General features: G+C 37.3%; 2 protein-coding genes across 9 annotated transcripts in view; both read left to right on the top strand.

Annotated features, from left to right (window-relative positions):
- CYP20A1 (cytochrome P450 family 20 subfamily A member 1) overlaps positions 1-3,734 on the top strand; it is a 66,515-nt gene extending 62,781 nt beyond the window's left edge. The window contains exons 12-13 of the mRNA XM_068544629.1: positions 1,044-1,133; positions 1,283-3,734. Of these exons, the coding sequence (XP_068400730.1) occupies positions 1,044-1,133; positions 1,283-1,433 (241 nt within the window). The 3' untranslated portion in view covers positions 1,434-3,734. The remainder of the gene's footprint in view (positions 1-1,043; positions 1,134-1,282) is intronic.
- Positions 3,735-15,811: 12,077 nt separating this feature from the next.
- Positions 15,812-24,693, top strand: part of ABI2 (abl interactor 2) — a 100,284-nt gene continuing 91,402 nt past the window's right edge. For 3 of the 8 annotated variants that reach the window (XM_068544627.1, XM_068544626.1, XM_068544625.1), the window contains exon 1: positions 15,814-16,159. In XM_068544627.1, the coding sequence (XP_068400728.1) occupies positions 16,043-16,159 (117 nt within the window). In that variant the 5' untranslated portion in view covers positions 15,814-16,042. Of the gene's footprint in view, positions 16,160-24,693 lie in introns of all 8 variants that reach the window. The other 5 variants (XM_068544624.1, XM_068544622.1, XM_068544623.1 and 2 more) reach the window with 3 other exon arrangements.

Here is a 24,693-nt window from a genome sequence, read left to right as displayed (position 1 = left end):
GCTCAGTAATTGTGGCTCACGGGCCTAGTTGCTCTGAGGCATGTGGGATCTTCCCAGACCAGGGCTCGAACCCGTGTCCCCTGCATTGGCAGGCAGACTCTCAACCACTGCGCCACCACGAAGCCCAACTCCCATTGACTTTTTGCAGAGTAAACGTCTGTACAATAAAAGATCCTTCTTAGCCTCTTCATTTCCCTCACTTATTAATAAGTCTGGGTCTCATGTAATTGATGAATAGAATTTTTAGTCTGGTGTCTACAATCTTAAGAACTAAAATTTGACTTAAGAGGCAATGTAAAATGCCTCGCATATTGATCCGATGGTCTCATGTAACATATTTTGAACACTCTTAAATGTAAATATTCATTATGTGATTTTGTATGATTTATCCTTAAATCTCATAAATGATATAGTTGCATGTTACAGTTTCATTCCTCGATGATTCTAGAGAAATGTATTTTGCATCTATTGTTTAGAAGTAGGGGCTTCCCTGGTGGTGCAATGGTTAAGAATCTGCCTGCCAATGCAGGGGACACGGGTTCGATCCCTGGTCCGGGAAGATCCCACATGCCGCAGAGCAACTAAGCCCGTGCACAACTACTGAGCCTGCGCTCTAGAGCCCGCGAGCCACAACTACTGAGCCTGCGTGCTGCCACTACTAAAGCCCGCGCGCCTAGAGCCCATGCTTTGCAACAAGAGAAGCCACCGCAATGAGAAGCTTGCGCACCACAATGAAGAGTAGCCCTCGCTCACTGCAACTAGAGAAGGCCTGCTCACAGCAACGAAGACCCAGTGTAGCCAAAAAATAAATAAATACATAAATAAATAAATCAAATAGAAGTAATAAAGTTAAGCAAAAAGAGATGTAATATATGTTCAATAGTTTGGGAACATAAAAGGTCAAATTTAAATATAATGTGACAGCAGTTTCTATCTTAAGTAGTTTTAAAACTTTATTACATAACATACCCGTGTTCTTATAGTGTAAATATGTACCATGCCAGTGGAGCTCTGTTGTGATCAGGCCCAAATCTTCTTTTTAGGTTTGATCCAGAGCGGTTTGATGATGAATCGGTAAGGAAGACTTTCTCCTTGCTTGGGTTCTCAGGCACACAGGAATGCCCAGAGCTGAGGTGAGATGATAGAGAAACGAAAAGGAAAGGAAAGATGCTAGACTTTGTACTTATAATTTTGTTTATCACTGTTGATGAGAATGAACAATCTATATAGTTAAAGTATAGTTGTTAATCTTTAGTAACCAGTTGACTTTCTTCCTGACTAGGTTTGCATATATGGTGACCACAGTACTTTTGAGTGTACTGGTGAGGAGACTGCACCTACTTTCTGTGGAGGGACAAGTTATTGAAACTAAGTATGAACTGGTAACATCATCCAAGGAGGAAGCTTGGATCACTGTCTCAAAGAGATATTAAAATTGTGTACACTTAACTTTGTTGAGGGAAATGACCGTTTAGAAAATATGTATTGAATCCTTTTATAAGCCAAGCATCATTGTATAATATAAACACCTATTAGTACTTCATCATGTGAATTTGAATTTTTGTATATCAGTTTCTTAATGCATCATATACTTTTATACTTATTGCATCAATATAGTGATAATTTTAATGGGAGGACTTCTACTTTTAACTTTTGTTTTATCAGTTTCTATGTCATTGTTTTCATGTTCTTAGCCTTAGTTTGAGCTCTAAAATTAATATTCTTGAAGAGAAATTATTTTTCACAATAGTATTTTTAAAATATTCATAAAAGAGAAAAATAACTCATATTCACACTTTCAGTAAATCCTCTTAAAGGGGACTTTACATAAAAAGGAAAAGAAAAAAAGGACTTTATATAATTTTATTTATTAGATTAATATTTTTATTTTCTGAGTATAAATTAGTTTGTGTTTAATCATTGTTATTAGGTTTGAGTAATTCAGTGAATAACATACCTTGTATTTGCTTGTATGCCTTCCCAGACAACAGTGTTTATTTCATGACTTATACATTGCTCGTCATTTTGAACAGTTCTGAATCATTTGGAAAATAATACAGTTAGTTCTGAATGTGTTTTGAAGTGGTGTCCTTCCTAAGTAGCAAACTAAGCGTGAGGCTTTTCTGTCCTTTTTTTGCTGGAAATTGTAGTAGCACTATATTACTCCATTAATCATCATTTGTGGAAAAAATAAATTCCTGAATTTATTTATTATTATGTCATATCCTAACCATAAGAAATGAGAGAGCATTAACTAAAAACTGAAACCAAATTTAAAAGAAAGAAAACAAAGATGGGTGAAAATATTTGCAAAATATATGACAGAAAGGGATAATATCCATATTACATATAAAGAGCTCATACAAATTGGTAAGAAAACATACAGTAGATAAATGGACAAAACAGCTTTTATAAGGGGAAACAGCTAATGAACTTTTAGAAAAATAGTCTCACTAGTAAGCAAAGAAATATTGGGGATTTTTCAAAAATAAGTATCTTTCAAATTTACATTTTAGTACTGGTAAGTTTTATATTTAATGCTTTTTTATTGACAGCATTGTATTTTAGTTTGCTTTCTTTGGTTACACTGTTCTTGAAGAATTCTTTTTTTAAAATATGTTTTTTTTAAGATAAAAGGAGATATGAAGGAAATATGCCAAGTGCTGATAGAGAGGAAAGGAAGAATAGTGATAAATGTTTGCAGATGGGCTTATTTTTGACACTGCTGAATTTCTCTTGTAATTTTAGTTTCAAGAATGTACCCTAGTTATTGAGTTATTTTATGTTGTGTTTATGGTTATATAGCTAACATTTTAGACCTAGTAATAAGTAGTTAAACATAGAAACTAAGTAACTAGATGCAGCCTTTATTTCTGACAAAAACATTTAATTTATGGAATAATTTAAATTCTGAAACTTTTAAGTGAAATGTATTCTTAGTTCCTAGCATCATGTTTCTACAAAGGCATGTTGTTACATTTATTCCCTGTCACCTATCATATTCTATGGTTTTGCATATAAAGAGCATCTTCCTTTGTTATCCAAGTACCTTAATTGGTTTGGAAACTGGCACTGGAAGGTTAGAGTAGCCAGTTGATATGTAAACCAAGTGTCAGTAAAATCAGATGAGGTTAAGTGGAATTTTAAAGCAAGGGAGACCTGATCAGCCATGATCAAGGCAAAAACAGGGTAACTGAACCGGAGTCAGGGTGTTGGCATGTTGCCAATAGTGAGACAATGTATAATAATGATGGAATCGAGGAAAATAGAGCATAGAAGAATCAGGTAAATAAGCATATTTTATCCAGAGTTACATAAATAACTTGAAACATTAAAAATAAGTCATTTTTCTAGAGGATTTTTAAAAAATAAAAAATACTGTTAATCATATGTAAAATAAGTTATCCATTCACTGTTGTTCTTACGTGGCCCTTTGTATTTGTCAAATGACCTAAATTTTAGTAGCCTCAGTGTTACTGATGGCTCGTAGCATGGCTCTAGCAGGACTCTTAAGTTTTATAGCTTTTTGGCTTTTTAAAAACTATTTCTTCACTGATTTTGATCTATATTCTTTTCGATAGTTCAGAAGTTTATTGTTAAAAACATCAACACAACACATTTTTATGGAATGAAAGGGCTCTTCCACACTTTGTGCTAATAAAATTCAAAACAGAATTAATTCTGTGCATATGTTTGGGAAAAATGAAAAACTCACATGCTGTTTGGCCCACAAATGTGCAGTTTCATTTTTTGATATAAATAGATTCTATCTTATTTATAGACTTAATATCAAAATTTATTTGTTTTCTTTATATTAAAATAGTTTGTATTTTAAAGACAAAATGCTCTATTTTTTATTGGAAAATTATATGGGTTTATTGTAGAAAAATCTAGGAAACATAGAAGCACAAAAATAGGAAACTCCATCACCACTATTTGAACTTAACCAGTGTTAAGCTTCTGAGGTGGATCCTTCTACTTTTTAATCCACATGTAATTTTTACAGACATATTATACACAATGTTCTCTTCATTTAATATGTTATGAACCAGTAGTGTTTTCCACAGCTGGAACATTACTATTCTTCTCACTCAGAATGTAAGCACAGACTTGTCAATCTTTTTCTCTGCCTCTTTCCCTTCTCAAATATTGTTATTCTTTTCAACTTTAAAAATGGCCTTACTTCTCCATCTGTTCTATCAAAACAGTTATATATTAGTAGAACCAAGTTGCTAAAGTCATAGCATAATCTAGGTGTTACAATGAGCATTTAAGAAATGAAATTACTCCATTATCCTAAGAAAAATCTTCAATATAATTAAGTTCAAATTAGGATAGCATTTCATCTTTTAAGAGGACATTTTAAGAATCTTTGTTGTTGTTTTTGGACTCTGGAGGAAACAGATTAAAATTCTTCCCTGAAGACATGTTTATTTTTTTCTCCAGACCCATAAAAAGTACTGTTACCCTTTATAAAATGTACCTTTTTTTCACATGCGGTTATGTTGACACATTGAAAACTGCTTAAAAAAACATAATTCTACTGAGTGTGTAAAAGTGAAGACATGGCCGGTAGAATCAAGGAGTCATTTAGTAGCTGTGAGAAGATAGCTGCGAGAGAAATGGACACTATTTTCAAGGGTGGGGTTTTATATTGTCAACAAGTTGATGCTAACGACCTAATTTTTCTTCTTAGCCAGTCCTGTGCCTGTTTCCTAAGTTCCTAAGACCAATGATGAAGGTAGAAGGGGAGGAGTTGGGGGAAGGGAGGCAGTGACAACAAAGCAGTTGCTGTTATTGCAGAAGTCAGAAAATCAGCGTGCCAAAAAGGCTGGATACTGTGTTGCTTTGAGCGTTGTCAGTGATCTGCACTGATAAAAAGGAGTGAGACTGAAACTTGCCAAAGTAGAACAAGGGACTGGAATGAGCATTTGTTAGAAACCAAATTCTTTATATACCCATCTCATTTAGTCCTTAGAAAGTAATAGTAGGTACAGGTAGGACTAACTAAAATAGTTCTTCATTCCTGCTAGAAGAAACACTGTAAATAAAGACAGCAAATACTAGCTAAGAAACAGTAAAAGATCTAAACTTCAGATTATCTTAATAGCTTCAGTGGGGTTTAGTGGGGTTTTTGTTCTTACTTAAGAGAGAACCAAGCAATAGTTTCAAATGATGTACAGTTCATAATAGCTAAAGAAAATGATTAAAAGAGTAATGTAACAGCAGTATTAAAAGAAATCTCAAAGGAAACTAAATACTGCCAACTCAACTGCCACTTGTACAACTGTTTAAATTTTTTCCTGTTCCCACATACGTATATTTTTACCTATTGCAATCAGAACAATTTGGTCTACTTTTCATTTAATTCATTTCAGACATTTTCTTATGTTACTTCAATTTTGTAAGGTCTTATTTTGGGGTGGGAGTAGACTTTAAAATTACAATAGAAATCAATTTCATGTTTGATTTATAGAATTTTATGACACTGAGTGAATGGATAATTGTAAAATTTGAGCTGGGAGCCATTTTGTAAAATATCCAGACAGTAAACAAAAGGCAGGAAATGACATTCCTTCTTCCAGTTGGCTTCCCATTCAGTCAGTTTACAGTTTGGTGGCTGTCTTTCTACAGATTGGGAATGGATCTTGTTATAGCATGGATAAACTGCCAGGAGCAAATAAGTCACAAATAATCCTGTTCGGTAGTTTTTAAAAAAATCTACATTTATATACATCTAAAATACTTGCAAATTCTTGTTTTAATTTTTAACACATGATAGTAGTGAATGAAACTTACTTTGTAGCTATATCATAGATAAAGTTGTAACGTGCCTGTCTCCAAAAAGGCAATCAGTAAATATTTTTGAATAAATGAATGAAATCTTCATTGAGGTTTTCTCTGTATATAGAATAAAGGAGATTATTGAAGTTACTTAATAGTTGAAGAAGATTTCCAGATAGCCAAACTACCTCTAATGCTAATAGCACTTTGTGATATGCTAAGTACCCCATTGCTGGAAGTATTTAAGAAGATGTTGTATGGACATCTTTCAGTGATGCCTGTATTAGGTGTGAACATAGGTTTATAATAGCCTATAGTTCTACAAAATATCAACCAAAATAGTTGGTAAGCAAGTAGTCCTTTGTTCCTTCTATGTCTTATCACTAGATCATCATTAAAACTAGGAAATGTTTAAGGATCAGAGTTTTTTTATTAGGTTAGCAACAGCATTATTTCCCAAAGTGTGTCTCATGGTACCCTATCCTATGAGATACTCTGAGAAAAAGTTTCCTTGATCGTATTCATTCTCAGTTTATATACATATATTCTTTCTCAGAATGCGTATTAATATATTGGAAGAGCTGAGAAGTTCTACTGTCAGGAAACCTATTTTAACTTGGCGTAAATGTAGATATTTTAACTTGGTGTAACACTGAGTGTTCCAAATGTATTTGATGAAGGTACCCCTTTTTCAAGTTATACCTATTATCCTGAAAAACCAGTGTTTCATGGAGATGTAGTGTTCAATAGATCTATAGATGTTGTGTCCAAAATGATCTACAGACAAAAGGAGTCTAAAGGAACATCTGTCTTAGGTAGTTCTTTAACCTATGCATGGTGCAGAGATTCTCCAGACTAGGAGTGACCGTATTAGAACCAAGGCACCTGAATTCCATGTTCTCTCACTCCCTCACCTCCTCCTCTTTTCCCTGTCAGAGGACAGAGCCCTCTTACTCTCCTGACTCTGTCCTTCTCCTGACTTCCATTTCTGTCCAAAGAAATGTGACCCATTTAGTTAGGCAACACTTTTTTATTGGTCACTTAATGTGTGTCAGATCTTATTCCAGGTGCTGGGGATATAGCGCTGAGCCAGACAGACATGGAATTTACTGTGTTTTCTCTCTTCTGTGCTTCACCCCAGGAGGAAGAACCCCAGAGTCTCATGTGCCAAAGCTTAACTTTCTAGCACTTGAGCTCTCTAGGTCCTGGGTTTGGAAGCAACTCAAGGACCCTTTAGGTTAGTGGCTGAAAGGGGCAAAGGAAGGAACTTGTAGTTGACTACATGACAAAGAACAGAAGGCTTCAGTTACAGGCTGTAGAGGCGGAAGAAGCACAAGGAACCGTTGGGAGTCAAACCATTCTTTTAGTTACTTTTAGTTTATGAGCAAGAGAATTAAACTACATATCTTCTCAAGGAAAACTGTCAACACTGATGCTGAATAGAAATACTGGAGATTGTTCAGAGTGAGAAGAAACAAAGCTAGGAATTGGTTTGACTAGGTTAAAGAGCAATATTGATTATAGTCATTTGTATGAATTGTTCAATTATACTGCAGCACTAGGTGTGTTCATCTTTCATGATTTGTTGCTGTGTTGCAAGGTCAGCAGCTAATAGATAATTGATTTTTAGAGCTTAAAAGGACCTTGTAGAGATTATATGGCATAGCCTGCTCACAATTTAAAATTTTGGAGGGGGCGATCTAGGGCCTCTGGGAGTAGAAGAGTAACATTATTTGGCTTTCATTTTGGATTTTCTCATAGCCTTCCAAAGATAGGTGCTTAAGTCAGTGCTGTTATTATATTCATAGGATTTTGTTAAGCTTTCAAGGAAGTGTAGATTCAAAGGGAATTGGAAAAAAGTTGTTTAATATTCTTGATACAGAGCCTTTGAGGGAGATGCAAATGTGTTTTGAATGTTAAATTTACTTAGATTTAAAAATACATATCTTCAAGCGAAGTTGCCATGACAACCTTTCTTAATGTGTGTATAAATTTATGTCTGTCTCTGAGGTTTTCATCTTTCTCTATACAGGGTTTAATCACAAGAATTGGGCACTGTGGTGTATTTCTATCTAGATGGTGCCCTGTGGGAATTATATAATTTTGAGAAATGCAAATCAAGCATCAGAGCAGTTCTGTAGCATGGTGATCCCACCAAGGTAAATGTCATCTTGTTCTCTCCACGATCAGAGATTGATCTGGCTTCAAACCCACAATGAAATTCTGGATTGAAATAGAACCATGAGTCTGTTCTGAGTTTCTGTTTTTTTCATATTTAGAGGATTTGTAGGAGGGCCCTAGGAGGTTTGGGAAATTTTGGACTAAATCTCTTGGATAGCCCCCAAACTGATCCAGTCTCCTTGGGATCATCTAAATCTAAGCCATAGTATGGGTTGACTCAGAACCACAAGAGACAGCTCTATAATGGCCAGCCATGTGCACAGAGACATCCCAGAGACTCCTTCTGGCCTGAACTCCAATCCAGCAATCCTAGAGAGATACCATTATCAGACCTCTTCACTTACTTTTACCTCACTTCAGATACACTTGTCTATCAGTCTCTCTTTTGCATGTCAGGGGCCAGGAGAAGAGTACTAGGATTTTGGACACCCAAAGTTTAGGAGGAAGGAATTCTCATCCTCAATTCTGGAAATACGAATTTATTAAGCAGTAGAATAAGGGGGTAGTCACTGGTACCTTCTGGTAACTATGACTTGACTTTGAGAACTCTTAACATGGCTGCCTGAGATTTTGAGATGCTTGCTAAAGAGCTATGTTTGTTTGTGTTTTATAATTTAGTTCTTCTGTGGTATAGTAAAAAATAATAATAATAATTTTTTTTTGCAATTTAAGAACCCCTGAAGATAATTAATTAAATTGAGATTAGAAGTATGATCTACTAATGTGCTAGCTTTGAATTTACTTTAGTCTTAATAGACTTTGTAAAACTATGTTACATTTAAGAGACTCCACGGATATGTTCTAATCCAATAGCCTTATAAAAGGGGGAAATGAAAGCTGAGAGAACTTATTTTATGTGAGAATTTGCCCAGGCTAGCACAATTTTTTTTCCGCAAACTTGTTCAGAATATGATTTCCTTTTGGTTTCATATTATTCTCTAAAGGATGAATTTAAAACCAAGGAAAGGCCCCCAAGCAAAAAGAATTGCCTAAATTACTATACTATGCTATTGATAACTGGGAGAAATAGGATAATAGTCTCCTAAAAACAAACACTTGAAAGAGATGTCCCATCTATGATGGGACATGCTATGATGTTTATAACGGTTTGGGGGCTTATTTTTATTGTAAGAGGCACAATCAGGGCCAACTACATAATTTGTATGCCCAGTGCAAAATGAAAATATGGGGTCTTAGCTGGGGATGAAGTCAGTCTCCCCCCACCCCACCCCCAAGGGATTGAAGTCTCCATGCTGGGACAATGTTGTTTACCTGGATCAGGGCTAGGCAGAGGAGCCCCGCCCAGTTACCTGGTGAACATGCTGTGGTGTGGCCAGCCCAAAGCAGAGATGACTTCTTCCTTGCCCTGCCTCAAAATGCTGCAGAGCAAACTGCTGGCTGGACCCCAGCCCTCCCCACACCTGCTCCCAGGCCCCCATTGGAGGGTAACGTGGCAGAAAGTGGGCCTCCCTCATCAACTCTCCTCCTAATGCAATCTTACTGCTGCTCTGGGTAGAAGGCAGCAGTGGTAATGGGCAGGGATGGTTAGAGGGAGGCCAGGCAGGGTGCAGGGCACCGGGGAGCGGGAAGCTGGTAACTGAGAACATGTCTAGGGAGGCAAGGAAGTAAACTCTAAGCCCCGGGCGTATACTCCAGGGTCCCAGTGGACTTCACTTACAAAATACAAATTCACAAATCAAATTTGAGAATTTCACTGCAGTGCCTTCAAAGTGTTATACCCCAACACAGGGTCCTCCTGAGGTGTGGGCTTCTGTGGGACTGCACTGGTTGCAGCCCATGAAGCTCGCCCTGGACACATCTGACCTTACACAGCATGGTGCTGTGACTCAGTGGTTTTTGAGGTCTGTGCCTCCTGGTTGTATGCTAGTTGTCCTTGCAAATACCCATAAATGTCTTTTTCATGATTTATCATCAAGCGATTTAAAACTCTCTAGGATGTCTTAAAATTATTTACAAAATAGGCAACAAATAGATGCTAAACTTAAAAGCAATTTGATAATACAGATTTTTATTGAAGTTGCAAAAGTGATACAGTACACTAAAAGTCTCTTATCTGAAGCCCCATTTCACTGATGGAGCTCTTACTTTCCTGTATTTTAATAATTGCCAAACATTTTCTGCTGGAAGGTAAAATGGGATTTTTCCCCGAAATATCATTATAAAACCCTATGAAATATTTCAGTGATATGAGTCATTCACTTATTCATATGGTTGGACATCTAGATAATAGAAATCTGTGAGAAATATATTGTTAATTCCTGTGGAGGAGGAAGGAAGAAATCCTACTGATGTATTTTAAGTGTAGTTAAATTCAGTATTCCTTGCCATTTTAAAATACCAAAGTTATTCTCTTCTGCTCCTTTCTTTCCAAGAGGCTACATAAAATTACTTCGACAAGGAATATCATGAGTCACTTTTTTTGCTGTTAACCTCTTCTACATTCCATTTCATGAACATAGCAATCGGTGGTCAATGATATTCTTAGCAACCTTGTACTATACTAGTGAGACTTATTACCATATACCATGATGTTTAGTTAGCAATTTTGTCAAAGTATAACCTCTTTGTTTGCAATATTACTGAAACTGATAAGAAACAGATTATTATAAAAAAAATTAGCAGCTTTGAAAATCATACATGCTGCAGTGAATATTCAGCATACAGGTTCTAATGGTATTAAAGCATAATCAGAAAAACGTATATTTCAAACTCTTAGCAATTCATGTTATTAAGTGAAGGTCAATATAGTTGTCAGTAATAAAAACCTAGTTAGTACATTTTGAGGCTTGACGCTCTATAAAACCTTTAACATAATTTAAGACAAAGTGTGAACAAAAGTAGCTAATTTTAGAAATCCAATTTTTGTGAACTGATTGGTGATCTGTCTGCTGTGGGAAAGGATGATCTGTTTTATGCTTTAGCTCTGAAATTCACTGTTTTGGTGGGGGAGGGATATGTAAAACCAATTTTAGTAGAAACTTAAAGAATTGAGGACTTTTTATTCTTTGAAAACATATGCCTTTCAAGATAAATTATCTACCCCATTGGTTATGTCTATACACAGAGATACGTTGTCATGAAGAATTTCAGGTTTATATTGTCCACATTCATGGTTTGATGGAAAAACTTTTTTCCTCTTTTCACTTTTCACAGGAAAGGGAGCTATTTTGTTGTCTCTTATAGGAAACTATTATAGATTCTAAATATTTAAATATAATCCTTCCAGGTTGTATCTTGGGTATATGTTATTTTCTCTCCTTTCAAGAGTGATTTCTTCTTGAAAAATGCTTTTTATTGGGTATTGGTTAGTATGAGGGGACTACTGTTGATTTTGTTAGATGTGCAACAATATTGTGGTTATGTGGCAAAATATCCTTGTTTTTTAGAGATATATACTAAAGTATTTAGGGGTTAAATGTCATGATTACTGTAATTTTCTTTAAAATTCTGTATCATAAGAATAATATAAGGTAAAATAGAAGCCATCGTTACATCTCATCAGTGGATGTTTGTGTATTCATTACACCATTCTCCATACTGTATGTTTGTAATTTCCATAATAAAGAGACAAAAAAATGACTTTCAATAAAAATGAAAAAAATATGTATGAGACTTGTGGACTCCTGACTTCCTGAAGATGGGAGGGTTTTTTTTTCTTACAGACTAATTTTGGAGGATTCTTTGTATTCTTTCCAGTCATTTTTAACTTATTTCTTAAAATGTGTATTCATGTAGCTATAGAGCATGGAATGCTCTATTGCACAGTAAAGCTTTTTTTTTAGTAGTTTGGTACATTTTTAACCATTAAATAAGTATCCCTAAAATTGAGACCAAGGTTTATATCACTAAAACTGAAACCAAAGTTTCAGATGATAAAGTGTGCCTAAAAATATAAGGCTTAGATCCCGGTCATTTATCTTCTGATCACATACAGAAAATCTGTTTCAAAGATTTAATATATACACATTATATGCACTTGGTATTAAAATTTCCTGGGAGTCTTAAATTTGATTAAAACCCTAAAATGTGTATGAAAATATTAATCACTGATAATTATTTTTCTTGTTTGGGGTAAGAATAGGAACTAAGTTAACCATGTCATTGCTTGAGTAAAACACTCTGCATTTCTCCTGATTACTACTGTGTAATATCTCAAACAGGGAACTTAACTGCTGAAAAAGGAATTCTTTTAAATTTCATTGAAATACATATTCATTCGTTGAACTGTATATGTACATATATATCCAACTTGGTATTGCCTGATAAAATCATATAGCAGCCAGAAAACTAGTTTTGAGATTCTCAAGGTAAAGAAAGAAAACAGTCCCAAGTATCTTCATGAAGAAGGATGACATTCTTATAGTTTCTTATTTAATAGTTTCCAAGCATTTAATGTAAAACCAGGAAAAGGGATAAATATTACAGAAAGTGCCATTGTGTGGAAATGAGACAGATGGTATTCTTTAGGTGCCATAGATATTATTTGTTCTCTAATAAATTTTTAAAATGTATGAGAAAATACAGTAATATTAACTACTAATTAATACTCAATGTTAAGGATTTTAAACCTGATAGGTTGATGTCATTTAAGAGAGACTGAGAATTTGGAGGCAAAGAGTTAATGATGAAAATAATGTGGTTTTTTTTTTTTTTTTTGTATTCTTTTTGGTGATAGCTATTCTGACAGGTGTGAGGTGATGTCTCGTTTCCCTGATGATTAGTGATGTTGAGCATCTTTTTTTCCTTTTTTTAATGTTTATTTATTTATTTAGGCTGTGCCAGGTCTTAGCACACAGGATCTTTAGTTGCAGCATGCGGACTTCTTAGTTGTGGCATGCGGGCTTATTGCGGTATGCATGTGGGATCTAGTTCCCCGACCAGGGATGGAACCCAGGCCCCCTGCATTGGGAGGATGGAGTCTTACCCACTGGACCACCAGGGAAGTCCCTGAAAACAATGTTTATGATGAATTATCATGTCAGTGTGTGCAGGAAGAGTCGGGGGGGAAAGTCTGAAGTGAATCGGTATGTCTTCTAGATATCGTAAGACAAGCAATGTAAACAATTCAGTTAAGCAACATTTATTTCTTTAGAGCCCATAATATTAGGCAATATATTATGTGCTTTACCTTAATTTCCTCATTTAAGTATAGAGTTGCTAGGATGAGATACATCAGGGGAATTCCACAGTATCTTTATTTCAGCAGAAGAATTTGACACTTTCTCACCAGTCACGTGACTATGATGATGAAATACTGGATAAATGTGAATCCTTTAAGGTACAGTCACAAGTGGCCCAATTTAAGGCATACTGAGAGTGGCTCTGACCAACTAAGTGAGTCTTCCAGGGCCAAGCCGTTAGGCCCTCTTCTTGGCCTTGATTTCAACATTCTTATTGAAGGCTATAATGAACCCCAAAGTCTTGCTTATCAAATCAGTAGATGATGTGAAGCAAGATAATTTATTTCAGGAGATTGTAATGAGGGTTTAAATTTGGGAAAAAGCCAAGGCATAATTGGAAACAAATATAAGGACCTGCAATTAGATTAAAAAAAAATCAACTGCACTTGGCATGACTGGGTTAATATGTAAAAAGTCTACTTTTTAATGCTTACTTTGAATCAAACTGATGATAAAATTGCTTTAAAAATGTCATCTTGGGATGCATTAATAAAAGTATTCTCTCTGATTTAGGGAGATAATAGCCTCCCTGGACTCTTATAAAGTAATCCATGCTCATTTTAGAAGAATTAAGATGCGCAAAACCAAACAACCCTACAATCCCTCCACTGAGATAATATATATGCACACACGATGCATGTACTTTGTATAGATTTTGTAGTTGTCTTCTTTTTTGCTGAAATGTTCTTGGTGGCAGCAGAAGTGTGTATCTATGTCCTTCAATTCTTAGAGTCTGCCGAATATTAAAAGGTCTTCTCTTGGCAGAGATTCCCACTTAGACCTTCAGAACCAGAAGGGCAGTTTCATTGGCACCCCCTGGGACCTTGTTAGAACTATGAAGTGGGGCAGATCAACTGAGTGAGAAAGTCTGGGGCTGGGGCCTAGCGATCCTGCGGTTCAACAAGCCCTGCAGGTGATTGCAATCCACTAAGAAGTTTGAGAACTGACCTGAGTTTAACCCTTTGATTTTTCAGATAAGGAAGCTAAGATCCAAAGAAGTCACATATTAATTTGAGAAAGTGCATACTGGAATCTTCACGCAGTGATACCTAGGATGATGAATCGACCCTCTGGGGAGAACTGTTTATTGGGCTAATTGCTAAGCAGTATTTGAAAGAATGCTAGGTGGAAACAACTAATGGCGGAAGAGTCTGTTTAGCATTTAACTGACCCTGGTGGACTTCTCACAGCTCAACAGTACCCTTTGATTCACTGAACTTTAGTCCGAAAGAAAAGTTTGCTTGATCTAATATGTTAATCCCTGAAGCATGTTTATGGGCCATTTAAGTAACTACTCCATTCCATCACTAAAGCTAATGAATCTCTAGAGTGTGACCCTGCAGCTTTCATTTTAAAGAGCTCGTCACACTTAAGTTTGAGAACCACTAATACGGAAGATGTTTAAAGTGGTTAAGAACAAAACTAGCTGGACTGGAACAACATTTTCAGTATCCTTTAATTTGGGTTCCACAGAGAAAACTCAACACAATTTGCTAATGTGTATATAATAAAGCCAATATAACATCATCAGAGATTGCTCCAGAAATGTGTAATGGTAAGGCATTAAAGTGATTTTTTGAGAAAGTATAATATAGTTTCCTCATAATCTGGGAAGAAAAAAAAAGAGGGGGAAAAAATCACTGTAGGAGGGCCAAGAGATCACAAATACAAGAGTTGAAATAATGAATCTTGCTCTAAACTGCAAATGTAGTCAACCTTGACTTTCCACAGTACAAATAAAGGTCATGGACTTTATAATATCTCAGCAGGCGTCAGGAATTTTAGTTTTTTAAGATTACATTGTGTGGAGTAGTCAGATTTAGGAAAAAAAGATATAGTATCTAAGGAATAACAGAATAATAACTGCAAGATCAAAATGATCTACCTTGAATTTTTGTGTCATTTATCGTTTCCCAAAGTGCTTTAAACATTTATTTTATCCATGTAACAGTCCTGTGAGGAATGAAAGTACCAGCAAAACCGTTTTCGAAACTTTAAACACGGAATAGACGAAGAAAAAAGTCAAGTTGACAGACTAAGAGAAATGACAGAAAAGGTTGTCACTGAGGAAGCGAAGCAAAGAGAGGGCAAGCGCAAAAAGCTGAAGTCCGGAGGATGGTCAAAGGAGAACAGAACAGAGGCTAACCTGGCAGGGGGAAACGGTGTCAATGGGCAAACAGGTGCAAAAAAGGCGAAGGACAGGAAATTTGGGATTAGGAAATTGAAATTTACTTATTTGTACCAGTGAGGATGGATGAGGTCAAAGATGAAGAGAAAAATGAAAAGTGGGGCGGCACTTAAAGCTGCATGAAAGTTTAGTAGGCTGATGTTATCCCTCAGGCCCATGACCATGGGGTTGGGCCCCAGGTTGAGGATAACGCCGAGGGGAGTCGCTGAAGACGCGGGCCAAAAGACGGCGGAGCCGGGTGGGCGTTCACGCCGGACTAACAAAGACAGCCAGGGGCGCTTCTCCAGCCACGCAACCTGCGGAGGCCGAAGGGTTAACTGCGCGCGCTACTCCCGCGCGCATCCCGGCCCCCACTCCCGCGGTCGCTAGGAGACGCCGGAAGTGGGGGAGGGGCGGGCGGCGGGACCAAGGGTGGGAATCTTTTTCGGGCTCCCGGAGGCGGAGGGAGGCGAGCGCGCGTGCGCGCGCCGTGCCGGCCGTCGCCGCGGTGACCGTCCTCGGAGTCCGTCGGCTCGCGCCCCGCCCCCGTTCGTGCTGCCCCCTCCCCTGTCGCTGGCGGGGAGTGTTTCTCGCTCCTCCCGGTTGCTGCCGCCGTCGCCGCCGCTCCTCCTCTCCCAGTCTTGGGTTTCCCTGGCGCTGCTGCCGCCACTGCCTCTGCGGTCTGTATGAGGAGGAGGAGGATGTGAAGATGGCGGAGCTGCAGATGCTGCTGGAGGAGGAAATCCCGGGGGGCCGCCGGGCCCTCTTCGACAGTTACACGAATCTGGAACGGGTGGCCGATTACTGCGAGAACAACTACATCCAGGTGCGACGCATCTCCCGGCCTGGGCGCGTCGGGCCTCGGGGTGGTGAGGGCGCGTGGGGGACCCCCGGCCGGGGGCCGCGCGCCTGGGGGCGTAGGGCGCGCGGGGTCGAGGCCGCGGCTGGGACACAGTTTAGCTGACCCCCATGTAGGGGGGGAGGAGCATGGTGGGAGCTGCGGTTGGGGAATGGGTGAGAATTCTCCGGTTGGAGGAAATTGTAGCTTTAAAACATTTTAAAAAGCCATGAATCAGCCCTCGGTGCGGGTGTGTGTGGTGTGTGTGTGTGTGTGGTGTGTGTGTGTGTGTGTGTGTGTGTGTGTGGTGTGTCCCCCGCCTCCTCGCTTCTTCCCTCGGCCGCCTCCGCACTCGGTGCCAGTCAATTTTCGGGATGGCGGAGGAGGCGGAGAGTGGCATTTTCTATTTGACAGAATCCTGCTCCCCCATATGGCAAGGGTGTGGGGGGATTGATGGGTCACCCCCATCCCCCAAGCTCTGGAAGATTTTTAAGGGGTTATATTGCTGCAAAGTAAACTGTCTCAGCTTTCTATTCATTTGAATGCATCAAAAGATCGGTTTTTGTTTTTTTTGTTTTTTTGCTTGTTTTTAGGTTCTAACTGGGGATACAGTATAAGAGTAGCTGTCCCTTGTTGGAAGTTAATGCCATTTTTCTCCCTATAGAGAATGAGAAGCTGCATGATAATGAACTCTTCCGTCCCGCCACCTTCCCCCAATCCCATTAGAATAGGTAATTTGCCTGTGGGGAAAAATTTGGGGATTATTTTTCAGAGAGAATTAGGAAATGATCCTCATGGTTTAGTTTTTTCTGTGATGATTGGTTTGGCACAGGGACTCAGTGGTAGCGCTGTATGTATGTGTATGGAGGCGGGGGATATTGGGTGAGATGAAATCCAGCTGCTCCTGGAAAAAGCAAAAGATTCTGTGGGTTAAAAAAAAATTCCTCTTTAAAAATTATTTGAAAGGATGGTTTAAGACGCACAGTTTGCAAAGTCAGTATCTTTTGTTTTCTTTATAGCTTATTCTGAATCACAGGTTCTACCTGCATTTTTTCCCTTCCCATTTAAATTCTCTTAGGATGAAGGTGGAAATGGAAGAAATACGTTAAATTGTTCCTTCACTATGGTCTTTTTTTCCTGTTCCCACCTCCATCTCTCCAGGCATCCTTTTTAACATCAGCTGTATTGGGAAGCATTCTCAAGTCTTGGTGTAAACCAAAAAAAATAGGTGTTGAAATTTACAGGTTCATAAATTTTGTAAGGACCACATACATGGTTAATCAAGGATAGTATTGTGAGATTTTGCTTGATTAGACATATCCTGAACTCTGTATTTTCTTGTAGTGAATATTTGTATTGGAGAATAAATCAGACATAACCCAAGGCTTTTCCCTCCAAAGAGGCAGTTGAAAGTATGGCTAGTAGGAAAAGAAAGAATGTGACTTGGGTCAAAGATTCATACAAAAAGTACAATTGTCCATATTCATAGGGTGCTTTGCTGATACTGAGTGTGGTAGGAGAGATTCAAAGGTTAAGATGCTCAATTTTTCACTAAATACATTTGAAAGTCTTCTATAGCCTGGCACTGTGTCAAGTGTTGATAATTCATACCTTGTGTCCACAGAATCTCATAGTGTAGTTAGTAGGAGAGGCTGATCTGTGAGCAAATGAATACCATGTAGTGTGTCAGTTTATACTCTTAATGGGCTGCAGGTGGGAAGAAGGAAGAAGCTATGCTGTCCTCACTCTGGGAATTCAGTCTCTAGGGGAGGCAAATTAAAAGGACTGAAGTTGTAATTACAATCCCTTGTGCAACATATTATGAGAAAGAGTTACAGGTCAGAAGAGAAGTTGAGGGTGGAAAACTGATTGGGTTGCGGTTTTCACCACTAAATTAAAAAAAAGAAAGAAAGAAACAGATTTCTCTCTCTTTGGAAGATAATTTTTATTGTAATTTGAAGGTATAGTTCCTCTTATATTACAGTTGTTACATAAAGGTAAAAGTACCTGAATTAATAAAGCTGAGAGAGTAAAGGGATCAACAACTGTCATCTTTTTATATATTTTATGCATTTATTCCAGTTCAAGAGCGAAGAATGTTACTGCCATCATTTGTCTTAGCAATGGGACTCAGAATTTAATGGGATGGTATTTTAAAATTCGAAGTATAAATACTGGCTAATAGAAATGGACTTGGGTTTTAAAATATCTTATTTCTTCAATTTAGCATCTAAAATAAACTTTACACTTTTACCTCTTAGATTATCATCTGTGTTAAGATTGGGTATATTGTTGGGGATCTCTCCCCAGATGACAACTCTTACATGATTTGTTTGTGGTAAAGTTGATGAATAGAAGATGGTGATAGTGGATTTGTGCTGACCCAGCTGCTCATTTGCCTGGCTCTTCTTGGTGACCAGCAAACTGACCAGCAGGAGTTTCGATGCTGCCTGTGACCCTGCGATAGATGAAAGTCATTTGGTGGGATCGGTGATCAAATGGTCAATTTAGCCTTATTATAGCATCATGTCCTAACCGTTAGCTCAAGTTAACTCACCCAACACTCATTTTATTTTGTGGAAATATAATTTTTGCCTGTAAAGCAGAAAAAAGGCAAATCTACTGATCATAAGTAACAAATGATAAGGTTCTTTGCTCAGTGTCCTTAAATAGCTGGTTTTATGCATGGGAATATAAAAAAATAAGGTAAATAAGAATATTCTAAATGTGGATTATATTTAGTGTGAAGATTGAGCAAAGGAAGGAAAATGGTGTGCTGTCCTTCTGAAAACAAACATACCGTGTTTAAATTATTTCTATCATGAAAATGTCCTTCAGAAATGTTATCTGTTGGCATTAGGAGTGATCAAATATTACCTGTATTAACACACAAATACAATCTACAGGTACAGCAAGGTTGTAAGTAGTAGTTTTCCAGGTTACTAATGCAGTTAACATTAGAAATTTAAAAATCATCTTTAGTAAAAAGTTAGATGATTCTGTTTTATTTCCACCTCTAGAAAAAGTGATAGTCAAAATATTTTTTCTGAAATGTGATGATAAAAAGTTACAACTACAGTTTCCTGCTTCCCTGATTGATTTTCTTTCCTGTAAAAAGGATTTAAGTTATTGTTAAGGACTTTTTGGAGATAAATGTAAAACCTGTGTTTTTTTTTTTTTCTTCATTTATAAATATAAACATTAATTCCTAATCTAGGGAGTGTCCAGAAACTTTTAAAACATTTTTGATTAACTTGGAATTTACCTATTTACAAATGGAGAATTTTATAATAACATGGGTTGCTTCAATGCTTTGGTGGATGAAATAAGATTATATTTGTTACTTTCCTAAAGTAAGTCTGAAAAACCAACTTGTTCATATTTATATTTTTCCTTTTCTTAGGTAAAAGAAAGTTATTCTTTTTTGTGAGTGCTAATTCACATAGATACATAGTAAAATCCCATTGTCCATTGTTTAGATTAAGAACAAAGTCATCCAGTAAAATGGCTTTGCTCAGAAGAACAGAAATTAAGAATTTACCTTAATGTTTTGATAAATGCTGGAGAGGGTGTAGAGAAGAGGGAACCCTCTTGCACTGCTGGTGGGAATGTAAACTGATACAGCCACTATGGAGAACAGTATGGAGGGACCTTAAAAAACTAAAAATAGAACTACCATACGACCCAGCAATCCCACTACTGGGCATATACCCTGAGAAAACCATAATTCAAAAAGTCATGTGCCACAATGTTCATTGCAGCACTATTTACAATAGCCAGGCCATGGAAGCAACCTAAGTGTCTGTCGACAGATGAATGGATAAAGAAGATGTGGCACATATATACAATGGAATATTACTCAGCCATAAAAAGAAATTGAGTTATTTGTAGTGAGGTGGATGGACCTAGAGTCTGTCATACAGAGTGAAGTAAGTCAGAAAGAGAAAAACAAATACTGAATGTTAGCACATAATATATGGAATCTAAAAAAACAAAAGGTTCTGAAGAACCTAGGGGCAGGACAGGAATAAAGACGCAGATGTAGAGAATGGACTTGAGGACACGGGGAGGGGGAAGGGTAAGCTGGGACGAAGTGAGAGAGTGGCATGGACATATATACACTACCAAATGTAAAATAGATAGCTAGTGGGAAGCAGCCGCATAGCACAGGGAGATCACCTCGGTTCTTTGACTGCCTAGAGGGGTGGGATAGGGAGGGTGGGAGGGAGATGCAAGAGGGAGGGGATATGGGGGTATATGTATACATATAGCTGATTCACTTGGTTATACAGCAGAAACTAACACAACATTGTAAAGCAATTATACTCCAATAAAGATTTAATTAAAAAAAAAAGAATTTACCTTAATGTTTTATCTGAAATCTTTCTTTTGAATAACGGGAAAGATGTCATTAATAGCTTCCTTTTTTCTCATTATCAGCAAGGATACTCTCAGAATTCATTAAAAATTGCAGGAAGGGTTTATAAGGGGATAACAGAATCATGGCTTACTAGTCAGTTTCATTAAAAAGTAGTTACTAAAATGATACAAAGATTGTAAATTCTTAATAAAAACCATAAAATACATGCTCATTGTTGAAAAATTATTAGAAAATACAATAAATATTAAGGAAGAAACTTAAAATTGCCTAATCATTTTGAATATACAGCTGGTATTTATACTTTTAAATCTTTTTGACATGTACATCTACGTATGATATATTTTAAAAATATTATGTTCATGTTCTATATTACCTTTATACCTTGCTTTAAAAAGAGACTTTTAATGGTGGTAGTCTTTGTTTGTTATGAATGGTCATAGAATATACAGAAAGGAGGTTTGTATTTAACTTCTGTTTGTTCTCACAAATAGAATAATGTTAAACGTACCTAGAATGAAGAAGGAGAAAGTAGAAATTTGAGAACTGATGTTTGCATCCTTCCCTGTAACTTTTGTCTTTTACCTCCACAGAGAGGAGTGAACCATGCAAGTGAACATCAGGCTGAATTAGGGAGATTTAATTTCCATAGATTGAGGTGATTTAACACATCAGAATTTTTTTTAATTTTATTTTTTTAATGCAGCAGGTTCTTATTAGTTATCTGTTTTATACATATTAGTGTATAAATGTCAATCCCAATCTCCCAGTTCATCCCACCCCCCAACCCCCCGCTTTCCCCCCTGGGGTCCATATGTTTGTTCTCTACATCTGTGTCTCAACTTCTGCCCTGCAAACCGGTTCATCTGTACCATTTTTCTAGGTTCCACATACTACATGCGTTAATATACGATATTTGTTCTTCTCTTTCTGACTTACTTCACTCTGTATGACAGTCCCTAGATCCATCCACGTCTCAACAAATGACCCAATTTCATTCCTTTTTGTGGCTGAGTAATATTCCATTGTATATATGTACCCCATCTTCTTTATCCATTCGTCTGTCGATGGGCATTTAGGTTGCTTCCATGTCCTGGCTATTGTAAATAGTGCTGCAGTGAACATCGGGATGCATGTGTCTTTTTGAATTATGGTTTTCTCAGGGTATATGCCCAGTAGTGGGATTGCTGGGTCATATGGTAGTTCTATTTTTAGTTTTTTAAGGAACCTCCATACTGTTCTCCATAGTGGCTCTATCAATTTACATTCCCACCAGCAGTGCAAGAGGGTTCCCTTTTCTCCACACCCTCTCCAGCATTTGTTGTTTGTAGATTTTCTGATGATGGCCATTCTGACTGGTGTGAGGTGATACCTTTTTATAGTTCTGATTTACATTTCTCTAATAATTAGTGATGTTGAGCATCTTTTCATGTGCCTCTTGGCCATATGTATGTCTTCTTTAGAGAACTGTCTTTTTAGGTCTTCTGCCCATATTTTGGTTGGGTTGTTTGTTTTTTTTGTATTGAGCTGCATGAGCTGTTTATAGTTTTTGGAGATTAATCCTTTGTCCATTGATTCGTTTGCAAATATTTTCTCCCATTCTGAAGGTTGTCTTTTCGTCTTGTTTATGGTTTCCTTTGCTGTGCAAAAGCTTTGAAGTTTCATTAGGTCCCATTTGTTTATTTTTGTTTTTATTTCCATTGCTCTAGGAGGTGGGTCAAAAAAGATCTTGCTGTGATTTATGTCAAAGAGTCTTCTTCCTATATTTTCCTCTTAAGAGTTTTATAGTGTCCGGTCTTACATTTAGATCTTTAATCCATTTTGAGTTTATTTTTGTGTGTGGTGTTAGGGAATGTTGTAATTTCATTCTTTTACACGTAGCTGTCCAGTTTTCCCAGCACCACTCATTGAAGAGACTCTCTTTTCTCCATTGTATATCCTTGCTTCCTTTGTCATAGATTAGTTGACCTTAGGTGTGTGGGTTTATCTCTGGGCTTTCTCTCCTGTTCCATTGATCTATATTTCTGTTTTTGTGCCACTACCATATTGACTTGATTACTGTAGCTTTATAGTATAGTCTGAAGTCAGGGAGTCTGATTGCTCCAGCTCCATTTTTTTCCCTCAAGATTGTTTTGGCTATTCAGGGTCTTTTGTGTCTCCATACAAATTTGAAGATTTCTTGTTCTAGTTCTGTAAAAAATGTCATTGGTAATTTGATAGGGATTGCATTGAATCTGTAGATTGCTTGCGGTAGTATAGTCATTTTCACAGTATTGATTCTTCCAATCTACGAACATGGTATATCTCTCCAACTGTTTGTGTCATCTTTGATCTCTTTCATCAGTGTCTTATAGTTTTCTGCATACAGGTCCTTTGTCTCCTTGAGTAGGTTTGTTCCTAGGTATTTTATTCTTTTTGTTGCAATGGTGAATGGGATTGTTTCCTTAATTTCTCTTCTGATCTTTCGTTGTTAGTGTATAGGAATGCAAGAGATTTCTGTGCATTAATTTTGTATCCTGCAACTTTACCAAATTCATTGATTAGCTCTAGTAGTTTTCTGGTGACATCTTTAGGATTCTCTGTGTATAGTATCATGTCATCTGCAAACAGTGACAGTTTTACTTCTTCTTTTCCAATTTGTATTCCTTTTATTTCTTTTTTTCTCTGATTGCCATGGCTAGGACTTCCAAAACTATGTTGAATAATAGTGGGGAGAGTGGACATCCTTGTCTTGTTCCTGATCTTAGAGGAAATGCTTTCAGTTTTTCACCGTTGAGAATGATGTTTGCTGTGGGTTTGTTGTATATGGCCTTTATTATGTTGAGGTAGTTTCCCTCTATGCCCACTTTCTGGAGAGTTTTTATCATAAATGGGTGTTGAATTTTGTCAGAAGCCTTTTCTGCATCTATTGAGATGATCATATGGTTTTTCTTCTTCAGTTTGTTAGTATGGTGTATCACATTCATTGATTTGCGTCTGTTGAAGAATCCTTGCATCTCTGGGATAAATCCCACTTGATCATGGTGTCTGATCCTTTTAATATGTTGTTGGATTCTGTTTGCTAGTATTTTCTTGAGGATTTTTGCATCTGCATTCATCAGTGATATTGATCTGTAATTTTGTTTTTTTGTAGTATCTTTGCCTGGTTTTGGCATCAAGGTGATGGTGGCCTCCTACAATGAGTTTGGGAGAGTTCCTTCCTCTGCAGTTCCTTGGAAGAGTTTGAGAAGGATGAGTGTTAGCTCTTCTCTAAATGTTTGATAGAATTCACCTGTGAAGCCGTCTGGTCCTGGACTTTTGTTTGTTGGGAGATTTTTAAAAAAATATTTATTTATTTATTTATTTATTTATTTATTTATGGCTGAGTTGGGTCTTCGTTTCTGTGCGAGGGCTTTCTCTAGTTGTGGCAAGCAGGGGCCACTCTTCATCGCGGTGCACGGGCCTCTCACTATTGCGGCCTCTCTTGTTGCAGAGCACAGGCTCCAGACGCCCAAGCTCAGTAATTGTGGCTCACGGACCCAGCTGCTCCGCGGCATGTGGGATCCTCCCAGACCAGGGCTCGAACCCGTGTCCCCTGCATTGGCAGGCAGATTCTCAACCACTGCGCCACCAGGGAAGCCCTGTTGGGAGATTTTTAATCACAGTTTCAATTTCATTACTTGTGATTAGTCTGTTCATATTTTCTATTTCTTCCTGGTTCAGTCTTGGAAGGTTATACCTTTCTAAGAATTTGTCCTTTTTTTCCAGGTTGTCCATTTTATTGGTATAGAGTTGCTTGTAGTAGTCTCTTAGGATGCTTTGTATTTTTGCGGTGTCTGTGGTAACTTCTCCTTCTTCATTTCTAATTTTATTGATTTGAGACCTCTCCCTCTTTTTCTTGATGAGTCTGGCTAAAGGTTTGTCTGTTTTGTTTATCTTCTCAAAGAACCAGCTTTTAGTTTCATTGATCTTTGCTATTGTTTTCTTTGTTTCTATTTCATTTATTTCTGCTCTGATCTTTATGATTTCTTTCCTTCTGCTAACTTTGGTTTTTGTTTGTTCTTCTTTCTCTATTTCCTTTAGGTGTAAGGTTAGATTGTTTATATGAGATTTTTCTTGTTTCTTGAGGTAGGATTGTATTGCTATAAACTTCGCTCTTAGAACT

Source organism: Eschrichtius robustus, chromosome 5 (assembly GCF_028021215.1).
Source record: "Eschrichtius robustus isolate mEscRob2 chromosome 5, mEscRob2.pri, whole genome shotgun sequence".
In the NCBI taxonomy this organism is placed as follows: domain Eukaryota; kingdom Metazoa; phylum Chordata; class Mammalia; order Artiodactyla; family Eschrichtiidae; genus Eschrichtius; species Eschrichtius robustus.
Note: the sequence above shows the minus strand (reverse complement) of the source record. Positions and strands in the feature narration are given on the sequence as shown.